General features: G+C 47.3%; 1 protein-coding gene across 11 annotated transcripts in view; it reads left to right on the plus strand.

The window, feature by feature from the left end:
- The window catches only part of FAM107A (family with sequence similarity 107 member A), a 50790-nt gene extending 27648 nt beyond the window's left edge, over positions 1–23142 (plus strand). The window contains exons 1-6 of one of the 11 annotated variants that reach the window (XM_016131652.2): positions 10409–10743; positions 11340–11498; positions 11992–12056; positions 18145–18319; positions 19839–19995; positions 20513–23142. In XM_016131652.2, coding sequence (XP_015987138.1) covers positions 12035–12056; positions 18145–18319; positions 19839–19995; positions 20513–20620 — 462 coding nt within the window. In that variant the 5' untranslated portion in view covers positions 10409–10743; positions 11340–11498; positions 11992–12034 and the 3' untranslated portion in view covers positions 20621–23142. Of the gene's footprint in view, positions 1–1506; positions 1565–3363; positions 3556–10225; positions 10744–11339; positions 11499–11991; positions 12057–17422; positions 17562–18144; positions 18320–19838; positions 19996–20512 lie in introns of those variants that run through there. The other 10 variants (XM_016131655.2, XM_016131656.2, XM_016131658.2 and 7 more) reach the window with 10 other exon arrangements.
- The last annotated feature ends 1201 nt before the right edge of the window (positions 23143–24343 follow it).

Consider the following 24343-nt stretch of genomic DNA (forward strand, 5'->3'; position numbering starts at 1 on the left):
AACCTACTATCCACTTCACTTATTTATTTTTCTCTATCTCTCCTACTAAAATGCCAGCCCCACAGGTCAAGGACCTTTGTTTGATTCATTGAGGCATTCCAAGCCCTTGAACATTTGAAGAAAAAATAGATGGGATCTGAGAGGCTGGCAAGGAGGGGCCAGGTAGCAGAGGCCTTGAAGGCCAGGACAAAGTGCATGAGTTTGATTCCAAGTACAAATGGAAGGTAACAAAGAGTTTTTAGTAGGGCAGGATCAGAGTCTAAAAGCTTGCTCTGAAACCTGTGTGAAAAATGGCTTGAGGAAGACAAGCTACTACAGGCACCCAGGCATGTTGCAGTGGTGGCTGGGCTAGGGTGGGGGCATTTGGAGAAGTGGATGGATAGAAGCGAGCTCAAACAGTGAGCTTACCATGCCTCAGTGATCTGAGGATTGTGGTTTCAGGAAGGCAGGGCAAAGTGGTCCCCCGTCTGAGGGGAAGGGTCAGAGTGGAGCTTCTCACCAAGATGGGGGGATAGGGGAGGAATAGGTTGGGGGCTGGAGTGGCCAAGAGTTCTGTTTGGGCCACTATGAGTTGGGCCTATTAAGACTTTCAAGTGTTGATGTCAAGTAGCCTGTTAATCAAAGTTTAAGCTCAGAGTGAAAATCTAGATTGGAAATATACATTTGGGGATCAATGGCTTAGAGTTTTTTTAAAATCATGAGTGTAGAAGAAGATGAGAAGATATCTAAGAAATGACCTTGAAAACCAAACTCTGAAGCCTTCTGAACTGGTCCTTGAAGGATGAGGAGTTTGCCAGGAAGGGAGAGAAAAGGCAGCCCAGAAAGAAAGAACTGTGTAGATAAGACTGCAACTAAAAAAAAAAAAAAAAAAAACACATGGATCTCAGTACTCTTCAAAATTGTCAAGGTCATCAAAAACAAATAACCTGAGAAACAGTCATAACCAAGAGGAGCCTAAGGAAACATGACAAATAAATGCAATGTAGTATCTTGGATAAGATCCCGGAACAGAAAAAAAGACATTAGGTAACTAATGAAATCTGAATAAGGTATAAACTTTAGCTAATAATAATGTATCAAAATTAGTTCATTAATTGTGAAAAATGCACCATACTATATATATGTATCTCTACATGTGTGTAAGATGTTAATAACAGAGAAACTGAGTGCGAGGTATAAGTAACTCTCTGTATGAACTTCTCAATTTTTTCTCTAAATCTAAAACGGCTCTAAAAAACAATCTATTTTTTTTAAAGACCATGAGTCTTATAATGTCCCCCAACACACACACACACACACACACACACACACACACACACACTCCAAGGACACAGGAATTCCAAGGACACAGGAATTCGTTTCTCTGAAGGGGACCAGTCCCTTCTGTGACCAGTCCCTTTTGTGGTCAAAAGACTCAGGGACACTGCGAACATCTCATCACTTCTCCCCTGCCAAGGAGCAGAGGGGCCTCACTTCCACCTCCTTTCTTTCTGTTCACAGAAAGAATACTCTCCTCAGGCCATATTTCATAATGAAAATGAGAAGCAGAGACTAAATGGCTCAGGTAAGTCAGACACACCTAGAATTCCTTGGGGGTGCAACCTGAGTTAATCCTTTTGGAATACTCTGTAAATGCATATTCTTTAGTCACAATTTTCCTGAATCCCCACCTTTTTTAACAACTGGCTTGATTCCCAACTCCTCCACCCCACACAGCAAAAACTTTGGCAGCATCTGGGTTCAAATTCCAGCTCCATTCCTAACTAGTTATGTGATCTTGGGCAAGTCACTTGAGCTTTATCTTTCTCATTTTTAAAAGAGGCATGCATAACCATAGTTGATCAAATAGTGGAGTAAATGAAAAAAAATGGTAAATAGGATATAACTTCATCCTCTGAAGAATGCATATGAGAGACTGAAGGCCAAATGTCTAGCACTCTTGGCGACTGGTTGTTGATGAGAGACATTCTCAGTCTGGCCAATAAGGGAGGTCCCTGAAGCTCAAAGTGGGGTCCTTGGGAGCCCAGGTGGTGACTGAGGAGCAGAGAAGTACAGGGACCTCTGAGTCAGAGCAGAAGCTAGAACTGGTCAGTGGCCAAGGACCAGCCAGCAAAGATTTGACTGACAGTTGGCCTAGGAGGCACCAAGGCTGGAAAGGACACAGAGGCAGAGGGAAGTGGTATTGTGTGGCCGAGGCCCCAACAGCCACCTCAAGGTTCCGTAGTCCACACAGGTACAGCCTTAAACATACGCCATCCAGGACCCTGGACAGCTCTGGGGGTTCTAGATTTCAAGGGCATAAAATTTTGTAGGTGGAGAACTGGATTGGGTCTCTGCTCCTCCAACTAGCCGTGTGACCTTGAGCAAGCCACCTCACCTCCCTGAGTCTCAACTATCTCATCTCTAAACTGAAGATAATACCTACCCTTCAGCGTTTTTGTAGAGTCAATAAGTGAACAGAGAGGCAGTAAAGCTGAAGTTAAGAACACATGAGAAAAATCACTTCTCAGAGAAATCGCTTCACTATTTGAGCCTCAGTTTGCTCATCTGTAAAGTTGGAAGGCCAATAGACTCTAATTTAAAGGGTCGTGATGATGAAACAAAATAGGACATAAAGCACACTGCACACATTAGTTTTTGTTTTAGAAGAGACTTAGCGCAGCACCAAACAGAATAGATAATCAAAACTGTCAGCTCCTTACATCTTCCAAATCCTCCTGGTTGACTTTGCTCCTCCACCTTTAGACTCTGACTGTTAAAGAGATTCCTCAAAGCCAGAGAAATCAATCTTGTAGTGTCCCACGGGCTTCCCGCCACAACCTTCTTCCCCCATTTAAGTCTCCTGCTTCTCAGTGCCACCAATTCCAGGATGCCTTAAAACGCTTTTTTAAAAATGTTAGTATGTAGCTTTTGTTCCGTGCTAGCCACTGTCATAAGATATATCAGTTACCCTCACAACTGTGAGATAAGTACTATAGATATCCCCATTTTGCAGATGAGAAAACAGGCTCTGAGAGGTTAGGTAATTAAATCATGAGGTCAGTCACACAGCTATTAATTGGTGGCGCTGGGACCCGATCCCAGGGATAACACTTCAGACTTCCACACCTGCTTGTAGCATTCAAGGAGGCCAGTGGCCAGGGAAATGGAGACGAGTAGGTGGGAGACGGAGGCTGGAAATCAGCATCCCAGGTTGTCGCCTTGACCCTGGAACCGCGGAGCCGGGCGTCCTCACGCCCGACGTCTACCGGCGCACTGCCTGCTCCCTGGAAGGGGTGACCTGCCCTTGCCCCCTGTCCCTCCCCCGCCGCGGCGCCTCCGCTCCCGGCGCTCCGGCCTCGGAGGTAATCTGATCTGCGGCGGGGTTTGGGCCTCGCGGCCACGTCACCGCCGCGGACCGCCACTCCGGCCCGGACTGCGCTCCAGCGTGCGCTCCCCGCCCTCAGTGTCGGCTCCGCAGTCGGGCGCGCGGGCGAATGGCGCAGAGGCTGGGCAAGCGGACACGGGGCCCCGCCGAGGCCACGGGGCTCTACCGGGCCGTGCTGCTCAGGTCGGGTAAGTGGGGGCAAGACCACGTGGCCCCCGTCCCGGGGAGAGCTAGAGGAGGGCACGACGGCTGCACTGCGTCCAGCCTTGGCCAGCCCACCGCCAGGCGCCTCGGTCCTTCTTCACTACTCTGCTGTCTTTCTCTTTCCTTCTTTACTCCCTTCTTTCACTCTTCTTCCTTTTCTTTCCCCCCCCCCCCTTTCTTCTTTCATTTCTTTCATACCTTCTTTCCTCCCTACATTCTTCCTCTTGGGGATCTACCCTTAGATATACCGTTTTATTCATATGTGTGAGCACGCGCACATACATGCACACGCACACTCAGTTTCCTGACGACAAAAAATTCTTCGCGGTTCCATCTCCTGACCGGTCTCTTAGGCAGAGACGCACACGGCGAGCTCAGGCGTGGGAGATGGGCGAGACCCAGGACGCACGCGGTGGGCGGAAATGAGCCCTGGACGACGGATTGATGTCCAGTGAGGTATCACATTAGAGTGGGGAAGGGGACGGAGCAAGTTACAGAAAGTCGAGGGACCGTTTTTCTTCATGTATCATTTAAAGAGAAAAAGATTTGGATGGAAACACAACGGTGATTGTTTTTGAGGATGAGAGTTGGATAACAAATGTGTTTTCTCCTACTTATGTCTTTTTGTTTGAAGTAAACATATCACTTTTCTACTCGGGGAAATAAGGGATTTTTTTTGATTTAGGAAAATGAAACAAACGTAATATATGGTCAGTGTTCAAATAATTTGGAAAACAGGAATATAGAAAGAAGAGAAAGAATGCCGGACTTTGTGCTCAACGGAGACTTTTAGGGAAGGAGAAAATCGGTGTCCTGTGGGTCCCTGCCAGTTAGGGATACGTGACTAGAAAGCGTCAAGGGATTTGGGCTCGCTGGGCGGCACCCTCTGCTTCACTGCCACCCAGTAGTCCTGCTCGCAGACTCTGGCAGCCGGAGGCGCGAGGGGAGTCGTTCGCAAATTCGCAACGCGTCGGGAGCGGTCTTGCCGGCCCTCGCGAACCTTTGCTCTGAGGCTGATTGCTTTTCTCATTTGGACTGGCTCCATCCACGGCAAAGAGCCAGGCAGGGGTCCGGCCCCGTGAGCTGCTGCTTGGAACTTTGGAACAACAGGTCTTTAATTCCAAAAGCAAGAGCTGGCCAAGACTTCAGGACTGGCGGCGCCTTCCCGGGGGAGGGTCTTAAATCTGGCTAAGCCCTGGCAGGAAGAAAGAAAGATCTCTAATTAGCTGAATCTGATTTCGAATTCCAGCTCCACCGATTCCCCCACCAAGACCTCTTCCTAGGTGTCCGCACCTAGTTCCTATCTTCTCACAAAGAGGGGAAGGGGATATCTCTAATACAAAACCCTGTGTTCCCTCTAATTTGGAGTTGCAACTATGAGCCTCACTCCAAAGGTAACATTTTTTATTTACAATCCATCCAAACTAGCAGACATATTAGAGTCGTTCAATGGTCCCTCAACTCTAGAGGCAACATACTCGCTTGGTCACTGTACTACGCACAGTGACAAAGCCAGGAAGGGAGCAGAGGCCTGTGACTGGGGGCTCATGGATGGAGCACTTATTCTGTTTTAGGCACTGTGTCACTGCCTCATTACGTCTTCACAACCCTACAAGGTCACTGCTAATTGTCATCCCCATTTATTAGTGGATAAGGAGACTGAGACTCAGAGAGCCTAAGCAGCTTGCCCAGTGCCCTGCTAAGGGACCTTTTCTATCCCACTAAAGGGTGGAGAACACATTCAGACCTAGGTCTGTCCATGCCAAAGACTGCACACCTTCTGTAAATAGTAATAACAATGGCAAATGATGTTGGTCACTTGGTGTTGCCAGTCTCCCTGCAAAATGCTGCACATCTCATCGACTTTATTCATTTAACCATTCAACTTATATTTATTGGCCACTATTCTGCACTAGGCCCTATGCAAGGCAAAGGGATATATACTGACAAATAAAACAGATATGTCCCTCCTCTCCAGGAGGTAAGTAGTATTAACCCCTTATTTTATTTTATATTTTATATCACACTTGGAATTATTTATTTAATTTACAGCTTCTCCTATACTAAAAGTTTCGAGAGGGCAGGTCCTCGAATAACATCGTTTAGTTAATGTTGTTTTGTTATAACATTGATGAGATGCTGCGGGAACTTAACTCTTGTTTGTATCAATTAGCCTATGATAAAATTGGTTTCATTAAATGTCATTTTGCTTTAAGTGCTTAAGTCACAGAACCTGTCAACAATGTAAGTAAGGACTTTCTGTACTTTATTTTTAACACTAAGAATTTCTAGCCCGAGGACATGCAGCTACCCTTATTTCCTTAACTGCTTTGAGATCTCTTGTGAGAGAGCCTGAGCTGACTTCCTCAAGGATTAGAGACCACATGAAGAGAGTGGTTCAGCCAGCCCCAGCTGACCACCAGCATCAGATGTGTGAATGAGGCCAACTTGGATCACCCAGCCAGTCAAGCCACCAGATGGTTACAGTCAAGCAAGACTAGCAGAACAACTGCCCACTGAATACAATCTAAATTGCTTGCTGATGCACAGATTCATGAGCAAATAAAAGGTTTTTAACCTCTATTTTAAACATGAGGAAACTGAGGCTCAGAAGGTAACATGACTTGTCTAAGGTCACACCGCCAATCACGGGTGAAGTTGATATTCAAACCCAGGGGCATATGCTCTGGCTGTCACACACAAGGAAGGGCAAGACGTAAGATTGGGGATGAGGAATTGACTGGGCCATTTAGTAAAGAGGCAAGAGCTCCCCTCTTTTAGAAGCTTTCAAAGATGGGATTATAGAATCAAACTCAAGATGGCAGCCATTTTCAGACAGTAGCTTCAAGTCTTCCACCTAAGTAATAAAATGCTTTTAGAAAAATTTTCATCTCAAATTATTTTAAAATTTCTTAATATTAAAGTAATACATGCTTACTATGAATATTTCAGGAAATTGAGAATTAAGAGGGGAAGCCTTACCCATAATCCCACTAACTGTGAGCAGCCTCTGGTAACATTGGGGATGTCTCCTTCTAGTCTTTGCCATGCATAGTTTGTATGCGTGGCTGTGTGTGTTTATTTTACATTGCTGAAGATGTGCTGACTTTAATCTTTGATCCCACTTTTTTCACTTGGATGAAAAACTTTAATGCTATTAAGCAGCTACCACTTTGGAGCCCAGACTATGGGGCAGGCACTGTGTGAAGGGCTTCCTGTGCTGTATCTTCTTTATTCCTCAAGAGAATGTCTGCTCCATTTTAGAGATAAGGAAATAGGAAGTTGAAGGTCACCTAGCTGTCCAGCCATGAATCCAGAAGTGGTATCTGTTGACACCAGAGCCCGGGCTCTGAACCACTGAGCTGGAAGGGTCACCTCTGAGGAATCACGCATGCTTGGCCATGCCTCGTAATCTATGCAGTGCTGTAGTAAAGGTCCACCGGTAGTTCATTAGCAGCATTCTACCTGGAGCTCGGCCAGGTTCCTGGCAGGGAGGGAAGCTTCTCTCTATAACACAGAGGGACACGTCCCCAAGTGCCTGTGGGCACCAGCGACTGTGCTTCCCTTCTGCAGACAGAGGAGCAGCCAGAGTCTCCATCCCTCCCTGCTAAGCAGGGTGGCCAGATAAAATATAGGGCACCCAGTTGGATTTGAATCTCAGAGACACACCGAATAATATTTTAGTGTCTAAAAGGTTATTCATTGCTTATCTAAAGTTCGAATTTAATTGGGCATGCTGCATTTTTATTTGCTATGTCTGGCAACTCCACTGCCAGGAATCACGAAACTTTGCTTGGATCAACAAGCTGTGGTCAGCCGAGGTTTCTCTCTATACACATACGCACACTCACACACTCACACCTATACTCATCCCTCTCCCCATCCCTAGATCCACTGTCCATCTCTTGTCTGGCTACAAGTGAATTAAAATTTGCTGAAAGTCGGGTGGGGGGGGGGGTAGGGAGAGCACTCCAGGGTCCTTCCGCAGTTAAGAAGCCAGATTAGCCGTGCCTAATTGCAGCTGGGTTTACTGCCAGCTTTCTGAAACAAGACTCTTAGTTCTTCCCCTACCCACTCACTTTCCTGTTTTCACACTTGAAATCCCTCCACCAAGGAAATTCTTCCTAGTTCAAACTTGTTGTAAAGGCGACTCTCATTCCTTTTACAATCCCACCATGGATCCATGACAAGTTTTTCTACCAAAGCAGCTTCTCCCCCCATGTCCTTTCAGCAGAACATGTAGAGGGGGCGTGGGGAAGGTTGGCTCCTAGGGCTGTTTTATGCTCTCAGAAACCTCATTGAAGCCTTGAAAAGTGGCCTTGGTGATTTAGACTGAATACAGGGCCAGGAGGAAGTTTTGAGTTGCCATGGAAACTTCTTGTCTGATGTTTGTGGGCCCAGATAAGCTGCTCCGGGGCGCCTGTCAGCTTGGAGAAAAGGGGGCACAAATGAAAGGAAAGACGTTGTTTGGAGTTTTTAATGCAAGCTGCAGCCACAGCTTACTGTAAATGCAGAAAAATTCTCCAGCTCCCACTCATGACCGCCTCTCCTGGGCTTCATTGTCCCCCTCCCTCTTGGCTCCTCTTGTTTCCAAGAAAACAAACTTCAGAGAGACAGGAAAGGAGAGTGGGAGGGACATGCTCAGTCTCTAGGATTCCCCCTTCAGTCCTCATGGGATTGAATTCTGACCCTCAGGCCCCTGGTATTCCAGCGTCTTTCCTCTTGCGAGAATATGAAGGCCTCCAGGAAAAGCCACACAGGCCAAGGCAGGAGGCAAAGACTGAGGTTGAATTCGGCCATTACCCAGAGTAAACTGCTAAAAAGTTCATTTTCCCATAGCGCCTCTATTTTCCAATATTCAAAATAGACATGACTGAACCAGATGTAAATCATAACTATAGTTAGTTGGAAAAGGTTGCTCTTTTTTATATTTTTACTTTTTATTGCTTTTTTGTGATAGCAAAAGAAATATATGCTTTTTTTTTTTTAAGCCACAAACATGACAAAAATATAGTGACAAAGGAGAAGGGCCAGTAATTTTATGCCATAAAATAGTGATTTTCAAACTCCCAAATGTAAACACATCCGCAAGAGGATATATGTTAAAATCCAGATTTCTAGGCCCCTCCCTCATAGATTCTAATGCAGCGACCTCAGAGCATGGCCCAGTAACTCCATTTTAACATTCATTCTAAATGATGCAGAGAGTGGTTTGACAAGAATTTAGTTGTTGTCCTCCACTGTCAGAATTTAGTAAAATTAAGCCATAGCAGGATGGAAGGCTGGGGGAGGCTACCATTCAAAGTACCTCAAGTGAAGCACAATTTAGGAAGAAGAAACAAAAAGGAACACTTGTTTCCAGAAAATTATTTCCTCCCCTAGAACTTGTGAGCCTCTAAGCGGCCCCAGGAGGGCCAGCTTGGGCAAGACTCCCCGGACATACACAGCCTGCCCCTAGGCCCCATCTCTGCCCCGTCTCCCGCCTCCCCTCACACCCAGCACTCCAGCCCCACTGGCCTTTTTCCATCATATCAAGCTCATTCCCACCTGGGCCTTTCCACTAGCTCATCTTACTCCCTGGAATACTCTCCTATTGAATGTTCACACAGCTGACTCCTCACCATTCGGGCCTCCCTAAAACATTACCTCCTCCATGTCCATCCTTCCTAAGCTCCCAGTCCTTCCCTTCCACCTCACCTAGTCTTACTTTCATCGCAGCTCAACATTTTCTTGTCTCCTTATTTTTTGTCTAATCCCCCTGACCCCTTGAATGCAGGTCAGCTGATCACAGAGATAGCATCTGTCTCATTCACACTGTGTCTCCAGCACTTGGAATAGTGCCAGGATAACAGTAGGTACTCAATAAATGTTGCTTAAATGCCCCCCCACCCCCGTTCATGGTTAACGTATGTCCTGGACCTCATCCCCTTGCCAACAAGAAGACTCTTCAGGAGAAAGTAAAGGTACGAACAGAAACGAGTTTATCTGGTAAATGCCAGCTTCCTTCTTGGGATCTACGGATAATCATAGAAGTTAGAAAGCACTTCCAAATTTTTAAATGAACATTAATTCTGAAATTAGTAGAATGCCTCCGTTATCTGTAAGCACCCGGGTTGGCCTTTGGCACCTACACACTTCTTTATCTTTCTCCCCACACATTCGCCAGCTGAGCCAGGATTTATGGAATGTGTATTCTGCCAGGCACAGTGCTACATGCTGAGGCTCTGCCCTTGGATCCTACGGAACCTCTTTCCCTCTGCAAGAAAAGGCCCATTCACTGAGCATTGACTACATGGTTACGCTACTGTCATCTCATCTGTATCATCTCCCAACTACCCTAGTATTCTCCACATTTGACAAACACAGAAACCAAGCCTCAGGGGCACTGAGTGGCTTCCGAAGGGGCTGGTACCCGAGTCAGGGCTGCCACATGCGCCTGCTCCCCTGCTCTGATCCAGAGCCGGTCAGCTTCCACTCCCCCACACCCTCTCCTGTGCAATGTCCCGTTGGCTCCTCTCTGACGTTCGGGATATGGAGAAAGTAACGCGTATGGAGTTTTTGGCCCATCACTGGGTGACCAAGAACTGACCCAGTGTCGCTTCCCCCTCCCTTTACACCCCAGAGCTGCGTTCTCCAGAAGAATTCAGCACTGCTGCAGGAAGCTTGGCTCCCCTTCCATCAGGGGAGGGCCGGAATGTACTCCTGCCGACCCTCCCATTAGAAACAAGGGAAATGCCTCCAGTGGGCCGCCTTGCTCAGAACAAAGCTTGGCATGCTTCTTATTCCTCAACGGCCCAACAAAATAAGTATTTATTTGTATATCTCAAACGTGTGGCTTGGACACGGTGTTCTGCATCGTGGAAGTGGCCGTGCAGCAAGTGAAATACCTGTTACTATAGTAACAGTTCCTTTTTATTGATACCAGAATAAACAGGGATGCAAAGCCGCCTCACTCATTGGAACATTTCAGCCGCCTGCCTGCGATCCCCAAGGTTTTAAGAACCGCCCTTTGGAGGCGGCCCTCCTTGCAAGTCTGGGACTTCCCGGTGGAGTGAGGAGCCCAGCAACACTCTCCCGAGGTCCCTTCTTGAGGACGCTGCGGAGAAGTAAGGCCATTTCTCTTCTGTTTCACCTGCTGTGGAGCTGCGTACTGTGCCAGGAGGAGCTGTGAGGTTAGGAGGGCAGCCTTGGAAGACTGGGGCGGGCTATCAGGGGAGCTGAGCTGTTTGAGCTTAGGTATGCGGGCTGTGTCCTCTATCTGTGAAATGACTGGAGGGTGCCTCCTGGCACCCTGGGCGTGGGAGAAGGCTAGGAGACAAAGTGGAGGGAGCACCAAGACACAGGGCTCCATTCTTGTTGATCTCTGTCTTCTAAATCCTCAGGTAAATCTGAGTTTATGCATGATATGACCTCACCCCAGTCCATTATTACACAATATGGCAGTTTTAATTCTCTTCATAACTGATAGACAACAGGCTGCAGGGTGGCACAACTGAGAGGACATGGGTTTTGGCATCAGACAGAGTTCAGCTCAGATTCTGGTGCCTTCATTTGTTGGTCGTGTGATCTGGGGAAATTAGATGACCCCTCGGAGCCTCAGTTTCTTCATCTGTAAAAGGGATGATGATAGTATGCATTTTTACAGTCTAGAAATTCTTACAGTTTGTAAGGATGTGGCTTCGAGGTGTTTAGCAGAGTATGTGGCACATTGCAACGTTAGCATGCTAACTGCCTGCCTTTCTGGTGAATTAGCTTTTGCATTTTTTAGGATGAGGCCAAAAGTCTGGGACTGGACCAGAAATCTGGGATTATAGGATTGAGCATGTCACTTTCCTAAATCGGGGTGGTCTCCCAGCTGTGAGGCAGCCCCAGCACCTGTGTCTCCCGGGGTTGATTGTATCCGAAGTGGCTCTTAGTTCTGTTGGTGGTAAGTACCTGCTGGGATCTTTCCCTTCAGGCATCTGCCAAGTAGAATGGCTGGCATTGTGCCACTGGTGGGCTAGCAGGAATATCTGGTCTGCTGATACTTGTTTCTTGATCAACTGCACAACACTTTCCACCAACCTTGTTAAGGACCTTTCATGTCCAGCCCTGGAATTGATTCAAGACCCAAATGCCCACCTCGACCTTCTCTTCACAAACTGGGAGGTCACTGTGGACCCAAACAAAATGTTCAGGAGGTTTGTTTTCTCATGAGGTAGGGAGGTTACATCCAAGTGGACAAGCAGCTCTGACAGAAGCATCAGCCACAGGCTGATGGGAGAGGTGGAGATGGCTCCCAGATACACAGTTCTTTGGTTACCGGCCAGTGAAATACAAATGGGCACTTCCCCCACAGGGAAGGAAAAAAGTAAGAAGTGTTGGGAAATCCAGTGGCCACACTTGTCACTTTTACTGAATGCCTCTTTCTCCTTTGCCAGTGGTTATCTTATTCTCTTCTCCGCTACCGCTCTCCTTCCTGAAATGGTGAAACAGGAAGGTCCAGGTATGTTCTGAACACAGCACTGAACAGGAACAAGGGCAGGAGGAGGGAGGGGAGAGGAATGAAGACTGACAAACACCAGGGACAGGAAGCTACCAGCTGGTCTTCTCCTAAACAAAGACCAGCCATGGGCTGGCTTAAGCCCAGAGCTGCCAGGGCTAGGCTGGTGCTCCCCAGCGAGAACTTGTACTTAATATGGGCTGGGAGTCCTCTAGTTACCAGGCCTCCATTTTCTCATCTATAAAATGGACTCACCCGGTCTCTTCATTGGGGTTTCTTGAGTATCTAGAGAGAGAAAAGGGACATAAACCGCTGATTGAAAGATATCTTGTTGAATGAAAGACACTTTGTGCCTGGAAGTCAGTGGAGCGATAGAGCACCAAATTTGGAATGAAAGTCCCAGCTTTATCATTCATTCTGTGTATCTAGGCCCCTCAGAACCTCATTTTTCTCATGTACAGAATGAGGATAATAAAATAGCTCCACTGGCTACCTCCTAGGGCGATGGCATGATCCAAATGGAGGTGAGGAAGCATTCATCAAATGCAAAGTGCTTACCACAGGCCCTCTCAGGACAGGGAGACCACAGCTTGTCTTGAGCAAGCATCACTCTGCCAGGCATTGGGCTAACCGCATCATGTACATTATATTGTTTCACCCTCCAAACAGTCCCATGAGTAGGTATTGCCATTATCCCCACTGTATGTGGGCTCAGAGAGGTTAAGCTATTTGCCCAAAGTCACACAGCTAGGAAGGGGTGTGGCCATAATTCAAACCCAGTCTGTCTACTCCAAAACATCTTCCTTAACTAGTTTGCTTTCCTGTTTTGTGTGCCATTTGTTATCATTGATGCCATCAAAGACAAAGCCAGAGCCACCAGCACAGGAAGGACAAATGAAGGTGACTTTAAGAGCTGAGCTTAGGGTCCCACAGCTATTTCCAGGATGAACTGTGACCTGGGTATCCATCAGCACCACTTCCCTTCCCATCTCTTCTTATTGCTCTTCTGTGGCCAGTGGGGTTTCAGTGTCTGGTTTCAAAGCTGACACCCTAACATTAGCCACGCATGCTGCAGTAGCCTGGTGAGCTCACCCTGGGAGCAGTTAGTGATCCCAGCTGAGCCTCAGAGCCTCATCTGGAGTGGGGCTGACATCCTGTGAAGCCTCTGGGGAGGAGCTGTGGGACCTCTTGGGTTATCAGCAAAACCAAGGAAGAACGAAGTGAGAAGCTCCTAATCACTCCTCCGACCTATTATTATCCACCCACCCCTTGAAATATGAAGTCAGTCCCACAGCCTGCATATTAAGTGAGAATGATTTGCCCATCTCATAGTCATGCAAAACACTCAATTTAGCTGTCACCTACTGGCTGTCTCTACTCCATGCCAGGCACTTTAACTCTCCCAATCTTCACAGCATATGGATTTTACAGAGGAGGAGAGTCCTGGAGGTTAAAGACCCATCCAAGGTCACACAGCTGCTAAGAACTGTGACCTTAATAAGAGGCACCCACCATAACCAAACCAACCAGTCAGCTGAAATCGCTCAGGCCAAAGCAAAGAAGCTTGATTTTTTTTTTTTTAACTCCATAGTTTATTAGTCAGCTGACTAGTAGAACTACCTGGGAAGCTTTTAAAAATCCCGAAGGCCAAGCTGCCTCCCAGGCCAATCAAATCAGAATTCCTGGGGTAGGACTCAGGCATTGGTATTTTTCAAACTTCCTCTGGTGAAGCCAGTGTGCAGCCAGGGTTGAGATCCCTGATGTAACCAGTGCAGTTTGTAAGGAGGATGAAAGGCTCAATCCGAGACTAGGAAGGGGATTTATTAATAGTAATTATTAATAACAGCGAACGGGGGGCCACACTATGAAATTCCAGGGGCCCCATTCATAGTTTAATCTACAGGAGAGAAGCCCTGGGGTTGTGCAGTGCACGATTTACCTTTACCTTTTGCTGTATGTGGCCGCCCCAGTAGCCAACACTTAGAGTCTTTGACTCTGTTCTAGGCACTTGCCAAACACCTTGTAAGTATCGCCTCATTTATTTTGCAACAACCTCGTGAAGAAGGGTGCTGATCAGCTGAGCACCTATCATACCTACTCGACTCTGCTGTTCTAGTGGAAAACAACCACAGACAATAAGTAATGAGTGGGCATGGCTGTGTTTCAAAGGGTTATGTTTGGTTCAAAAGCTGTAGTTTGCAAACTACTGCTGCAGAGGGCAGGTAAACTTGCCCAAAGCTAAGAAAGGGTAGAGCTGAAATTCAATCCAGGTCCTAACGACTTCTAACACCCATACACCTAGACTTCATTCTGCATTTCTTTGACAAGCAGTGAAGGATATTCACTAGCCACTTAACTTTCTCCTCAATCCACCTGTTCCTCTCCCTCACCAGCTCTTCCTTTGGACATCCATGTTTTTTTTCTTTTCAGAGATGACCTAATGCTCACTTCACCTCACTCTGCCCATCATAGCCACTTCAACCAGAGTCTGGGATCTCTTAGGACACCCCAGCAGCCTGAGAGACCTGGCGAGAACAGCCCTGAGAATGGCCTCCACCTCTGCCCAGGAGGCCCAGCTGACCCCAGGAGAGCCCAGATTTTCTTGGCCTAGCACCTGCGCTTTGTTGAGCAGCCTCTTTTGTTCCAGTATCTATGTGAAGGTCTTGCAGAGGCCTCTTTTGATAAACCTAAGAGGCAGGAAGGCTGGCTCAGCCACTCTATAAGGCCTGCCACCTCACATGCACGCACGCGTCCACGAATCTCACACATGTTGTTCACTGAAGTTCACACTAACTGGCAAAGGCAGCGTTTTTCCCCAGCCTGCAGCTCTGGGCTGAAGAACCAGCCACATCCTTCAGGATCCCTGGCCTCTGGGAAACACCAACCCCCACAGCTCACCGCTGAGTTCATTTAAAAAGAAGGGGCGCTGAGTGCCAGAGCAGATCTTTGAGCCAGAGCTACTCACTGATTGGACCTGGGGTACAGGATTGGATACATAATTTGAAGTTCCCAAGGCAAAATGAAACTGCAGGGACCTTCTCAGAGAGACCCAGAGTGACCGGGTCCCAACGGAACAGTGGGGCCTGGCCCAGGGGCGGCAAACCCATTGGCTAACTGGTGACCTGAAGGTTCTCAGCCTGGCCAATCAGATGTTTTTCCTCTGGAATTTAACCTTGAGAAACAGAAACTGCCCCATTGGCCATGAAAAAAACTAAGGTCATATAAAAAATTTTCCAAACCTGCTGACAGTTTTTCTCCACACAGCAGTGAGAATGACCTTTAAAAAATCAAATCAGACGCGCTCTTTCCCTGACTTGAACCCACCCGTCCACCCTCACTCCACTCTCGCCATCGCTGGCTCACGCCACTGCAGGCACACTATGCCTTTTTGTTTCCTGAACAGACCAAGCTTGTTCAAGGTACATGAGTCACACATACTATTTTCTTTGCCCCCGTACAGCCTTCCTCCTTCCTCTCAACCGTTAGACCTTAAATGGTACCTCCTCAGAGAAGCCCTCCTCTGAACCTGGCTGCAGGTGGGTCCTCCTGTTGGTCTCGATCCCAGCCCCCTAGTTCCTTCAGTGGGCTCCTCTCAAGTCGTAATCGTTTATTTTTGTTGGTTTGTGCACATGTTTACTGTCTGCTTCCATAGAAGAATGTTGGCTCTGTGAGAGTGGGAAGCTTGCTTTCTTAGTTCCCCTCTGTGTGTCCAGTGTCTACTACGATACCTGGCAAAGTGTAAGAACTCAAGCATATTGTAAAATGAATAACTTTATTATTGTGTACCTTCTCGGTGGTCATTCCTGTTATGCAGGGGCTCTTGGTTTTGTGTACTTATTTTGTATCTGGCCACATTATTGAACTCTCTCATTAGATCCAAATGCTTTTCTGTTAATCCATTTGGGAATTCTAGGTAGATAGTGATATCTTATGTAAATATTAATTCTGCCCTTTTCTTTTCAAGTTATACAACTTATTTCTGTTTCCTGCCTTATCGCTTTGGCAACACACAATACTGTGACTGGTGAAAAGTATGAAGCTCTGAAAGGTTCGGGGCACAAAGGGACTGTGGACATAAAGAGTAGCCAGGAGCTGCAGCAGTTATTTAAGTGTGGTGTGATAATGGCCTAGTTAGGATGAGAGCTAAGGACACAGGAAAGAGTGTAGCTGAGAGTTACTCAGATAAACAATTGGTGGAACCTGGTAATCGGAAAAAGCAGCAGAAGGAGGAAAAATTCTCGAAACTCTATTCTGACTCAGGGTATTCTAATGCATTGGCTCCCAGACCACTTAATCCACAGACTGAGAAAATATCCACATTTCTAAACAGGGAGGGAATTGGTGCAGCCAACTGTTAATTTTGTCAAGTGCCCATTTTTAACTAAATACTGCCACGATTTTTTAAGGACCAAAAAATTAGGAAGGCTATAACCTGGAAACAAACAGCTTCTTGAAAAAGAGAAGAAAGGAAATTAGAATTCTCATTTTAGAAACAGTTCTGAGAATGTGAATTCAAGAAAAAAAAATTAGCAGGAATGTTTCTATGCTCTGACACTTTATCTGACTATGTCCAAAATATCTTGTAATAATTAACACTTTTTCCAGTTTACACAGCACCTTTACAAATATGTTCTCACTTAATCCTCCTAATAGCACCCTGCAATGGGAAGTAATAGAGATGCTAAACATGTACCTGGCATGCAACCATTTGTAAAGCATAGTCTCCCCTTTGATGCCTACAGTCCCTAACTTGCAATTTACACCTCATCAAACCCCTTCCTCCTATATTTTCCAACCCCACTGAGCTATTACCCACTTTCGGGGTTTTGCACAGACCACCATCCCTGTCTAGTTTACTTGGAGAACGCCTGTAAAGAAAAAAAAAAAACACTCAAGCAGAGAATGGCTTTCATCTTCTTCCTGGTGGGGCCAGGGGATGGGGGAGAAGTGAGGGTCTGTTCATAGGCCATTGTGGTCCGCAAGAGAGGAGACTGAAGCCTAGTAGGTGACCTGGGGACTTACCCCCTCAGTGGCTATATGGAAATTACATGCCTTAAGGCACTGGTTCCCCAAAACCAACCTCTGTGAGCCTCAGTTTCCTCATCGATACAACCTCAAAGTTTCTATTATCACTTACCACCAACTGTTAACTGAGTGTCTACTATATACCAGACCAGACACTGCCACTGTCTGGCACATAGTAGAGGTTCAACCTCAGAAAAGCAGAACTCATGAAGGGAGTAGAGCCAATGCCTAAATTTTCACTCAGTTTACTATAAGCAGCTAATGGCCATGCTGTGTCACCCCCTTGAGATTTTTTTCTTAAGAAATCGCTCTTTCTCTCTCCCTCCCTCCCTCCTTGCTTTTAGGCACTTCAAAGATATGTAACCAGCTTGTAGAAGTGGGAGCCCTGGATTTTCAGTCAATTGATGAATTTCAAGCTGCTATGGTGAAAGTGAGGCCATCAAGAAGCCAGACATCTGCATTAAAGATGACAACCATCCCTTTGTAATTAGAGACATAACAGTCTCAGGATTTCATACTCTCTTTGATCTGGAGAAAGAGAAAAGCCGAACGCTTCCACGGGGGAATTTGGAATTATGGATAGGGAAGTTGGACAATAGGGATGATATTCTCTTTAATCACTGCATTTATCCAAATTATCTTTAACAAGTACATATTGCTCTTTTTAAATATTTCTTTTTATGATACGAGCTCATTGAAAAACAAAAACTGAAACATAATTTCTTTTATAGGAGGGAAATTGTTTTTTCAAAGTCAGGCCAAAATCATTTGCACGTGTCGACCCTATTTTGTAACCAAGTAGCACTTAACCTCTCTACCCCACTTTACAAACATCATTACGACCCACTTTACAAACCATACAACAACCCGGTGCACAGGTTCAATTATTTCTATCTCACAAAAGAGGAGACTAAGGCTTAGAAAGTCAGCTAGCCTACCTAGGGCTGCACAGTAGCAGGTAGCCAAGGTTCACCTAACACCAAAACCCTTGCCCTTCAGCTGTGGCCACAAGGATGGATGAGATTGTAGAGCCAGCTCTGACCAACTCTCTCACCTGTCTCTACAGCCTCGATGTACTCAGAAATCCAGAGGGAGCGAGCAGACATCGGGGGCCTGATGGCCCGGCCGGAATATAGAGAGTGGAACCCAGAGCTCATCAAGCCCAAGAAGCTGCTGAACCCCGTGAAGGCCTCCCGGAGTCACCAGGAGCTGCACAGGGAGCTGCTCATGAACCACAGAAGGTAGGAACGAAGATCACCTGCCCCAGCCTGGCAAAGCACCTCCTCAGGCCTGTTGAAACTTGGGCAGGTGCCCTTCATGGAAAACAGGACTGGTGATCATCCTGGGGCTCCTGGAGACTTGAGGAAGGCTGAGGGTGCCCCATGTGGTCACCAGCAGGAAACATGAAGGTCTAAAAGCCCTGTTCTCCCAGCCAGCTACCCCCTTTGTTCCTGCCTTCCATGCGTATTTACTGAGCACCTAGTATGTGCCAGGCACTGTGCCAGACTTGGGGGTACAAGAAGGAATGCTCCTGCCCTGAGAGAGGGACTGGATGCATACCCAGGTGGTATGATGGGTGCTTTAATGGCGTATGCTCTTGGCAGATGGATGAGCATGTGCAAATGGACAGGAAACAGGGTAGCTCAGTGTGGCTGGGGCACAGATTGTGCGGTAGGCCAGAGGAGACATGTGGATCTGGGAAGGGTCTCAAGCAGGAGTTTCACAATCCTGGAGGGGGAGGGAGTGGCACAGGGAGGCTAGGGGATGCAGTGAGAGAGGCAGGCTTGAGGTGGAAAAGGGGAGAGGGAATCCGAGCCTCCCTCCCCTCCCAGGCCTGGGAAATAGCTCCCAGTTTACCAGTGCTGGGATGAAGGCCACAGCAACTGTGCGGCTCCCTCTGCTGGCTGCTTCTAGTATTGGTGCAGGCTGTGATTTTCATTCCTGTTTCAGCTGTGTGCCATACACCTTCCTGCAGATAACATTTAGTATCCTAGGTGTTGTTTGCTTTGTTTTTTTTCACTTACTAGATGAGTATTTGTCTGATTGTCTTTTAGAGTCATCCATTTTAATGTCAAAAACATCACTACAACAAAAAAAAAATCCTAAAGACAAATCAGGGGAAATATTTGCAATATAAATAACAGAAAAAAAATGTTATATATATATCTTATAAATCCATAAGGAAAAAATGGAAAAAGATAGGTATAGTTAGTTCACAAAAGAGGAAGTGCAAATAGCTGGTAAACATCTCAAAAGCTGTTTGATGTGACTAATAATCAACAAAATAAACGAAAACTAGATACTATTTCTTGTCTATCAGATTCTCAAATACAAAAGGATTGGATGATTATGGTGGGGAGAAATAGATGGCCTTGTACACCACTGACAGAAGTATAAATTAGATAAAGTTTTTTTTGGGGGGGGCACATGGAAATATGTGTCTAAAACTTTTTAAAAGAGCCTGACCCAGCAGTTCCACCTCTAGAAATCTATGCTGAGAAAATAACTTGAAATAATATAACACCTGTTCTCTGCAGTCAGACAGTCCTGGTTGCAAATCCTCACTCAGCCCTGTCGTAGCTATGACTTGGACTGGTGAGCCTCACTTCCTTTTTCTGTATAATGGGACAGTAATGGTTCTACCTCCCAGGGCTGCTAGGAAGATTGCACGAGATAATGGTGTAGGTTGGCACTACAGTGTGCAGCCCTGAGGCTGGGGTGAGGGAAGCTGGCATCTCCTGACAACTCCCCGCACACCAGGGGCCTGGGTGTGGACAGCAAGCCGGAGCTGCAGCGTGTCCTGGAGCACCGCCGGCGGAACCAGCTCATCAAGAAGAAGAAGGAGGAGCTGGAGGCCAAGCGGCTGCAGTGCCCCTTTGAGCAGGAGCTGCTGAGACGGCAGCAGAGGCTGAACCAGGTGGGTGGGAGCACCTAGCCCCAGCCTACTCTTCCTCTAAGAACACCTCCTGGCAAAGGGAAGAGCTCTGCCTGTGGCCACAGGTGGCAAAAGGGAGGAGGTTGAGCAAAATGGGGACTGGACCCTGAATTCACCACTGGCTTGAGTCCTCACCCTGCCACTCACTTGGCTGTGTGACTTTGAGCCAGTGGCTTACCCTCTCTGAACCTCAGTTTCATCATTGGCCCAATCTATTGCATATTGATTCTGATTTCTTTCACAACTGCCCTGTGAACCAGGTGGCATTTCCATTTTAGAGATGAGGAACCTGCGGCCCAGGTGAGGTAAGCAGTTTGAACAAGGCTTCACAGGGAGAACTTAGTCTCATGCTCTGTCCCTCCTGCTATGAGGCTGGTGGCAAAACTGATTCCTGGTTCTGTTTCCCCAGAGAGAACCCTTGGTCCAAACCCAGTGGCTTTTGAAACTTGAAATTCTGCCAGCGCCACTGATTTCACACCTCTGCTTTTCTCTCCTTCAGCTGGAAAAACCGCCAGAAAAAGAAGAGGACCATGCCCCTGAATTTATTAAAGTCAGGGAAAACCTGCGGAGAATTACCACGCTGACTAGTGAAGAGAAAGTGCTGTAGAGCCGGCTGTTGGAGCTCCAGTCGCCCCGCAGCCTACCCTTGGCCCCCACACCCTCCTCCAGTCCTTCTGTATCGGGCAGCCCCAGGCCTTGGGATATCTGTGATGGTCATGCTTGCTTCTGTAAAAATGCATTGCCTCAGAGGGCCTGCCTGCCTCCCTCAAAGCTTGGGGTCCCTAAGCTCCCAGGATTTTCCCTCTGAGCACTCGCCCCTCCTTTTCCAAGATGAAGCCACTGCTGGGGAACTTTCACAAGGCACATCTCCCTGAAGGGGCTTCTGAACCCTGATGAGATTTTTGTGGCAAAGTTGGGAAGGAGGGACAGGGGCCTCCTTGGTCTGACTAGTCCTCCATTCTCCCCAGGCCCCATGGGGCCCTGCTTCTCTGGGCAGCCCAAAGGAAAGGTCTCATAGAACTTTCCTGCCCCTGGTTTTACCTTCGGTCAGGTGTGGGGCAACTAAGGGGAACATCTTGGGACACCTGCCTTGAAAGCCTGTCGAGGAGAAAACGGTTCAAGTGCAGTTGTCCTTGGTGAGGAAGGGCAAAGCAGCCCACAGGTGGCCTTGTGGCCCACATCATGCCAAGCGGGAAGGGTACTAAGAAAGACAGCTTCTAAGGGTTTGCCAGCCTTTCCCCCACACCTATGCTTTTACAGTATTTTTTCCTCTCCACAGACCTCCCTGTCCAAGCCTTGCAACCATACCTACCTGGAGCTGCAGCCTTCCTGCTCCCAGAGTCTTGCACAGTGCTTCTCAGACTTTAGTGTGCCTATGAATCGCTGGAGATCTTGTTAAATTGCAGCTTCTGATTCAGGACATCTGGGGCAGGGGCTGAGATTCTGCATTTCCAACAAGCTCCTAGGCTCCTGGTCTGAGGACCGCACTGGAAGCACAGCAGGGAGGCTGGAGCACCCAGGGGCCCTAAACACTGGAAACATGAATCGTGAAGCCATCTCTGCCCCGCAGCTTCCCCAGGCCTCTTTATTATCCAGCCCACCCCAGGGATCCCAGGCCTCAGAAGACTTTTCAAGTTTAGCAAATTGTGTCAGTTTTGTGATTGTGGTTTTTACCAGAGATGTATATAATTGCCAACCTGTATTTCTCACCACACTGCTGTGATGCAATTCTAGCCAAAAAAAGCGGGGGGAGGACAGGGGGGGCGGTGGGTAACCTTTTCCTAAAGCCTATGGAAATATAGCAAATATACCGTGATTTCCAATAGGCTTCTGGAAATATAAACAGTGGTTTGAAGACCCCACAGCCACCCTTATGGACTGGCCCCTTCAAGCTTTCATTTTCAGCCTCTGATCCTGAGACCCACTCGCTACTTGGTTTCTATCACCTGGGCCAGCTTCAGTGACTTCACTGCTTCTTCCTCAAAAATCCCTCCCATGAGACAGCAAATGGTAACCTTCTGCTCCTATCCCACTTTTAAAGATTTCGAGAATAAACCAGGCCTGTTTCTTTTTCTCCTGAAAAATAAAACCCCTGCCTCTAGGTCTGTAAACCTGCCCTTTAAGGTGACAGGGCAGTGCCGGAAAAGCATTATTTTTTACCCCCTAAAACTACCAGAAAGAGCTGCCGCTGGGTGCTGTTTGATTTTTGGACCAAAGGTGGGAACTACAAGAGGAAAGGGGTCATCCTGGTCCTCCTCCTAACTGGATGACTTGCGGGTGACAAAAGCCATCGTCCTTTCCCCGTGTGTGCTGCCAGCATGGGGTGTAAATAGAGACATGCCATCTCTCTGTGTGTGTGTGTGCGCATGTGTGTGCATGTGTGTGAGTTTAAGTCAAGGTCTAAAAGGCTCTTGAAGGTGACTGTCTTAGAATGTGGAAATGCTGTTTTAAATGTCTGCCAGGTGACTGATGCTAAAGATGCATCATCCTTAATAAAGACCACTGCTTCCCTAAAGAAGCCACCTTGGTGGGGGTCTATGTGTTCAGGCATGTAAAGAGAAACAAGACAGAGTGCCTAGGCTGGAGTAGGACCAACCCTCTAAGGGAATGCTTGAGGTTTCACTCAGTACTCACCAGGGGTGCTCCATGGAGGCAGCAAGTCATGGAGACAAAGCCCCAGAAGAAGGGACCTCGAATACCACATCATCCAGTGGAGCCACGGCAGATACCCTTGTTCACTCCCCAGTGATCAGTCCCAACTCCTCTCTATTCACCTCTCTCTGTAGAGGTTGTAGATCCAGATTCTCACTGTTCCAGCCTCCTTTGCAGCTTAGGGTGAGCATGTAGCCAGGTATGGCCAGTGAAATTTAAGAGGAAGTCCACAGGGACTTCTGGGAAAGAGTATGCTCTCCTGATCAAAGAGACATGGGTAACACCTCTCTGACCCTCCCTTTTTCCTGCCTTGATTGGGGATGTGATGCCTGGTGCCACAGCAGCCATATTGCTACAACGAGGAAAAGGTCAAGAGCCTCTCAAGGACATTGACCCTATCATCATTTGACCAAGCCGATACAGCAGCTATCCTCCTCCAGAATTCTTGTAAATAAAAATAAATCCCTCTTTATTTAAGCCACTATGGTCGGTCTCCATTACTTGTAGACAACACTCCTAACTGACATAGAAAGTCAGCTCTGCTCCTCCGAATTACCTTCAGATTGTACCGAAAATCCAGATTCCTCTTTCCCATCAGAAACCTGTTGGATCAAGATTCTCTAGGAGCAGTGCCCGGGATCTGTTTTTTTTTTTTTTTTTTTTTTTTTTTTTTACAGCTTCTCCATATAGTCTACATGCACCAGTCTAAAAACTGGAATTTATATATCACGAATCCATACGTCAATCAATAAATATTTGTTGAGTGCCCGTTCTGTGCCAGGAAGCATGCCATGTGCTAGGGGCACGGTGGAAAATAAACCATCTGAATTATTGCAGCGGCCTCCTCCTAACTTCTGCCCCTGCCCCGTTCAGCCTATTCTCAGCAGAACAGCCAAATGATCCTGTTAAAATCTAAGGCAGATCGTGCCACTCCTCTACACAGAGCCTTCTACTGGCTCCCAGGAGAGTCCTTCCTACAACCTAGAAGGTTCTATATGTCCAACTCCCTCTTCAACCCTGGCCCTATTCTCACTGCTCTCCCCATCACTCACGCAGCTCCAGCAAGCCTGGCCTCCTCACACCCACCAAGCGCCCTTCACCCCGGCGCCTTTCGCTGGCTATTCCATGGCCAGGAGAGTTCTTCCCTCGGAGTGCCACGCAGCCCACTCCCTCACTTTCTTCAGGTCTTGCTAAACAAGGAACCTTTAGTCACCCCGTCTAAAATCTCAGCATCTCCTACACATTACCTATCCCTTCCTTCCCTGCCTTATTTTTCCTTCTTTCCATTTATCACCATCTAACATGTTATATATTTTATTTATCGATCCTGTCTCTCCTAACAATAATGTCAGCACCATGAGGGCAGAGGTTTTCATCTGTCTTGTTTATTGTTGATTTCCAAGTGGCCTCCCTCCTCCTTCCTTCCAGGCTCATGTAAATCTGGCAGAGTGGTCCCCAAAAACAAGGGCGCTTGGCCCCCTCGCAGGCTGGACCTATGGCTGATCAGCAACCTAAACAATTTGATGTTTCGGCGCCCCCTAAAACCCACCAATCCTTGAACACCTTGCTCCTCCAAGACCTTGTCTTTATGGCATCACCTTTTGCTGGGCTTTTGAGGGTGAAGAACAGAAGTCTCACCCTCCCAGGGGTTACCTGCTCTCATCCCAGCCTGTTGCTG

The sequence above is a fragment of the Rousettus aegyptiacus genome, unplaced genomic scaffold, assembly GCF_014176215.1.
Source record: "Rousettus aegyptiacus isolate mRouAeg1 unplaced genomic scaffold, mRouAeg1.p scaffold_m13_p_4, whole genome shotgun sequence".
In the NCBI taxonomy this organism is placed as follows: Eukaryota; Metazoa; Chordata; class Mammalia; order Chiroptera; family Pteropodidae; genus Rousettus; species Rousettus aegyptiacus.